General features: G+C 48.7%; 1 protein-coding gene across 1 annotated transcript; it reads right to left on the reverse strand.

The window, feature by feature from the left end:
- Positions 1 to 389: 389 nt before the first annotated feature.
- LOC109474421 (mucin-5AC-like) lies at positions 390 to 4,951 on the reverse strand. The gene is made up of 4 exons (XM_019774716.1): positions 2,759 to 4,951; positions 1,223 to 1,361; positions 1,051 to 1,058; positions 390 to 755 (listed from the first exon to the last, which is right to left on the reverse strand). The coding sequence occupies exons 1-4, from the start codon at positions 4,949 to 4,951 to the stop codon at positions 390 to 392; spliced, it is 2,706 nt and encodes a 901-aa protein (XP_019630275.1).
- Positions 4,952 to 5,300: the final 349 nt, after the last annotated feature.

The following is a 5,300-nucleotide window of genomic DNA, read 5'->3' on the forward strand; positions in this document are numbered from 1 at the left end:
TGTAGACATATGTCCAAGGTATCCCCATACCAAATTTCAGGTCATTTGGTTTTAGTACCTGGGAACCAGATCTCAAAATGTATATTTTTTGCCTGAAAATGGCCAAAAAACCCAAATAAAACAATTTTTCAAAAAAATGAAAAAAACGCGTCGGGGTATTTGCCCACTCTACCTTCATGCCAAATTTCGTGTTATTTGGCCGGAAAATGGCAGAGATGAATCCATTTAAAGAAATGGCAGGAGAAGAAGAAGAAACATGAGGGAACACAATATGTCTTCACCACTTTGTGGTGAAGCCATAACAAAAACAGAAAATGGACATTTGAGTTGGAGAACAGTATACAATCTCACCTACTGTACAGGTTCGGCCGTTTCCCACGTAGCCGTCGTTACAGACGCACTGGAACACCTGAGAGCTTCTCTGGACGCAGGTGGCGTATATGCTGCAGGTAACCGTGCACGAAGGGAAGGCGGTTACAGGCTGTGCCGTGGTGTTGTACACCGGTGCTACTGAAGTACTGCTCTGCACAGTGCTCGTTGTGGCAGCTACAGTCGAGGTCGGTTTGTGTGTTGTACTTTTGAGGCCTGTAGTCGTGGGTTTTAATGTTGTGGTCCTCACATTGCTGCTTGTTGTTGGTCGTCCTCTGGTAGATAAGGTTTGACTTGTGGAAGTGGAGATACGGGGTGTTGTAGTAAGTCGGGATGTTCGCCCTCTTGTGGAACTTGTTTGAGCTGATGCCGTTGTACGCGTGCTGCTACGAGATGAGACAATCGTCGTTGATCTAGGTTTAACAGTTACTGTAGTTGATGGTGTTTCTTCTCTTGATGTCAATGGAGGGTTTGATGAAGTCCCACCCGTCGATGATGTAAAACTAGAGGTTGCTCTGTCTGTCGTGGGTTTAAGTGTTGTACTCACACTACTGCTTAAACTTGTTGTTGATCGTCCACTGGTTGATGAGATTTGATTAGTGGAAGTGGAGATGAGAGTTGTAGTAAGTCGGGACGTGCGTCCTCCTGTTGTGGAACTTGTTTGAGCTGATGCCGTTGTACGCGTGCTGCTACGAGATGAGACAATCGTCGTTGATCTCGGTTTAACAGTTACTGTAGTTGCTGGCGTTTCTTCTCTTGATGTCAATGGAGGGTTTGATGAAGTCCTACCTGTCGATGATGTAAAACTAGAAGTTGCTTTGTCTGTCGTGGGTTTTAGTGTTGTGCTCCTCACGTTGCTGCTTGTTGTTGGTCGTCCTCTGGTAGATGAGATTTGACTTGTGGAAGTGGAGATACGGGAAGTTGTGGTAAGTCGGGACGTGCGTCCTCCTGTTGTGGAACTTGTTTGAGCTGATGCCGTTGTACGCGTGCTGCTACGAGATGAGACAATCGTCGTTGATTTCGGTTGAACAGTAGTTGATGGCGTTTCTTCTCTTGATGTCGATGGAGGGTTTGATGAAGTCCTACCTGTCGATGATGTAAAACTAGAGGTCGCTCTGTCTGTTTGGATGGTAGTGCTTGTTCCGACAGAACGTTTTGTGTTTGTAGTTAAAGCTTTACTGGTTGCTTGTGGTTCTAGACTTGTGGTCATGTCAGTCTGAGAGGTTGAAGTATCAGGAAAGCTGGTCTCTCCTGTTGTCTCGGTTTTAGGTCTTCTCGAACCTGACGTAGACGGAATATCTGTTAGTTCTGTTCGTGTGTTGGTGGTCTGCTGCGTTGTCTTCGTATTCGTAGCCTGAGGTGTTGTGATCCGCGTAGTGGGTGTGAAGATAGTGGAAGGAGACTCCGTGCTTCGCTCCCCGCTTGGGGTGACTGTTTCACCGGTGCTTTGGGAGAATGCCGTAGTCAGTGCCGTTGTAGTGGGTTCCTCTGTTGACCTTCTCTCGGTTGATGCAGTTTTATCAGTTTTTGTACCGATGGACGAAGTGTAGGTTGTTGTATCAGTTGCAGGGCCAGTTGCTCCGGTAGATGGCGCTGCGGTTTGCTGCGTACTTACCAACTGTGACGCTGAAGGAGTTGAAATCGTGGTGTCAGGTCCTGTAGTTACGGTACTCTCCGTCTGTGCTGTTACATCTGTCCTGCTCGTAACATCTGAAGTCCCAATCCCTGTGCTTCCTGTTGCTCCGGTAGATGGCGCTCCTGTGGATGGCGTTTCAGTACTCTGGCCTGTGGCTACGGAACTTGTATGAAATGTTGACCCAGTAAGGACCGTACTAGTTGCAGGCATGTCGGTGCTTGGAGTCTTCAATTCTTCGGTAGAAATTTCCACAACAGTAGTAAACACAACCACATCAGTCGTAGTTTCTTCTGGCAAGCTTGCTGAATGTTGAGTAGACGTTGAACTTGTAGAGACTTCTGAAGTCGTAGGTCCTTGTGTATCCGTAAAAGGCGCAGACGTATCGGTGGCTGGTGTTATAGTGGATGTTGACGGAGTATTTGCTGTTCCTTTGCTCGAGGCTTCCCCTGATGTAGTTGGTATAGTAACGGCAGTACTAGTCACCACCGTTTGTGGTCCTGTGGTACCTGTACTGCTGAACACGGTAGTGTCCTTGGTAGCAGTGCCAGGATCTGTTTCGGTTGAAGGTGGTGTAGTAGATTCTGTAGTACTAGACTGAGTTGAAAACGTAGTTACCTTGGTTGAACTAGTACTGAATTCTGATAATGAACTTGTCCCTGATGTTGCTAATAAGAGCGTGGTCTCCGTCGTACTTTCCCCCGTGGTAGTTAACCCTGTAGTGATATCAGTACCTTTACTAAAGCCACTTGTTACCTTCGTAGTTTGTTCTGTGATACTCGTCGCTTTTGTGGTCGCTTGCTGAGACGTAGCGTCGTCCACAGTACCAGTTTCAACCGTTACCACGACCTCTGTTGTCTGCACGCCAGTACCACGTTCTGCTGTGACAGTAGACAGAGTTGTGGTCCCTTTTGTGGTATCGGACCTGGTGGTACTTCGCTTTGACGTCGTACTAATATCTGTGGTATCCGTGTAAGCCGTAGTTTCTGACTTTTCAGTTTCAGTAAACAGAATGGTTGACTCGTCTGTAAAGCTAGTCTGAGAGGCCGCGAAGGTTGACTGTGTTGCGTCGTCTGTCATCGTACCTTGCTCTGGTGTTGTAGTGGTAGGTGCGAACGTTGACGTCTCTGTGGTACCACGTGTAGGCACATTGGTCTGGAATGTGGTACTCCCAGTGTTGCCTCTCACAGTTGCACCAGTTGTAGTTTCTCCTGAGGTAACGAACTCCCTTTTGGAGGTTTGGAGTACCGTGGTTTTCTTCGTGGTACCCTGCTCTGTTGTGGTAGTTGGTGTTGGTGTTAATGTTGTTTCACCTGTTACAACCACGTCGGTCGTGACGACAGTTGGTGGTATGGAGGTATCTACCGTGGTACCGAGCTTGGCTGTAGAGGTCGGAGGTGCTGCTGTGGCGTTTGTAGTGCCTAGTTCAATTGTAGAGGTTAGAGGCATCGGAGTATCGTCCGTAGTACCTAAATCGGTGGTAGACGTTGAAGAAACTGGGGTTTCCACCGTGGTACCCAGCTCAACCGTAGAGGTCGGAGGCATCGATGTCTCTACCGTGGTACCTACATCCGCTGTAACTGTCGCAGGCATTGGCGTCTTTACCGTGGTACCTAGCTTGGTTGTAGACGTTGGAGGCACCGAGGTCTCTACGGTAGTACCCAGCTCCACTGTTGAAATTATAGGCGTTGCTGTCTCATCCGTGGTATCTAGCTCAACTGTAGAGGTTGGAGGCATTGGCGTCTCCTCAGTAGTATCAAGCTCAACTGTAGAAGTCGCAGGGGCCAGTGTCTCTACCGTAGTCCCTCTCTTGGTTGTAGACGTTGTAGGCATGGGTGTTCCTTCGGTGGTACCTAGATCTGCTGTAGACGTAGGAGGCAGTGGCGTCTCGTTCGTGGTACCTAAATCCATTGTAGAGGTTAGAAGCTCTAACGTGTCTACCGTGGTACCTAGCTCCGTTGTTACCGTGGTACCTAGCTCCGTTGTTACTGTCCATGGCATTGGCGTCTCTACCGTGGTACCCAGCCTCGTTGTTACTGTCGCTGGCATTGGTGTTTCTTCCGTGGTACCTTGTTCCGTTGTTGAAGTCAGTGCCTCTGTAGTTTCACCCGTGTTGAATTGTTGGAGTGCAGTAGTCGGTGGCCTCGAGATTTCATCTGTGGTATAGAATTCAGTTGTGAACATCGACGTGTCCTGTGGTTCAGATGAAGGCGTTGCCAACGTCGTTTCCTTTGTAGAACTGCCCTCTGTTCTGGTGGTTGGCAGAATTGTTGTTCCCGTTGTGGACGCCTCCTCTCTCGCAGAGGTGGATGGAGCCATAGTAGATTCTGTGACATCCCCTCCACTAGTAGTTCCTGTTGCGAACGGTGTGGTTTCTTCTGTACTACCCACGTCATCAGAGGTACTTAGAATTATCGTCGTTTTCTCTGTAGTGTCGCGTTCAGATGCGGTGCTGGGAGGTACCGTGGTTTTTGTTGTACTACTCTTCTCAGTCGATGCCGTGCTAGTTTGTGGTAGCGTGGTCTCTACCGTGGTAGTTGGAAGCGTTGTGCTATCAGTCGCGGTACTCCTCTGGCTTGTAGTTGTAGGAGAAAACTCCGTGCTGTCTGTTACACCAGTTCCGGGTGTAAATTGTAGTATCGTGGTGTCTTCCGTAGTGCCCGGCACATCTGTCGAAGTCGACGGCATGTCGGTATTCTCCGTGCTTCCCTGCTCTGCAGGTGTAGTTTTCATGGTGGTGGTTTTATCAGTACCCCTACTGTCTTCAGTACTAGATGACAGAGGCGTAGTTTGTTCTGTACCAGTGCGGACGGTGGTCTGTTCTGTCTTACTTGTGGTCAGTGCTGTGGTGAGCTCCAAAGTTCCCCTGTGTCCAGTGGTAGTAATTGTTGACATGGTGGTCTCGTCTGTGCTTCCTGTTGTAGTATCTCTCCCAGCACTCGTTGCCATGGTGCCAAACGATGTACTAGTAGTTTGCATGGAGGTAGATGGTGGTACTGTGGTCTTTTCCGTAGTGCTTGTATCTTTCTCGGTTGTTTCTTCAGCGATTACCGTTGTCACTTGCAGGTATGTTGTTTCTTTCGATGTACCGAGTTCTGCAGACGTTGATGTAGCTTCCGTGGTGCTTTCCGTGCTCCCGCGCCTTTGCGTGGTACTTTGCGTAGCAGTGCTACCATACGTTGTTGGAGGTACCGTGGTTTCACCCGTTGTACGACGTGTCGATGATGTAGCTGTAAATACTGTTGTTTCATCAGTGGTACCAGTTGCCTCGTTTGCAATTGTCGTTGCAGTGGTTTCC

The sequence above is a fragment of the Branchiostoma belcheri genome, unplaced genomic scaffold, assembly GCF_001625305.1.
Source record: "Branchiostoma belcheri isolate BF01 breed outbred unplaced genomic scaffold, Haploidv18h27 scaffold31, whole genome shotgun sequence".
Classification (NCBI taxonomy): domain Eukaryota; kingdom Metazoa; phylum Chordata; class Leptocardii; order Amphioxiformes; family Branchiostomatidae; genus Branchiostoma; species Branchiostoma belcheri.

Coding starts and splice junctions, on each gene's coding strand:
- LOC109474421 (XM_019774716.1), bottom strand. CDS start 4,951: ATGGCAACGAGTGCTGGGAGAGATACTACAACAGGAAGCACAGACGAG. Junction 1,362..2,758: donor TCACAGAACAAACTACGAAG/GTAACAAGTGGC, acceptor CTCATCTCGTAG/CAGCACGCGTACAACGGCAT.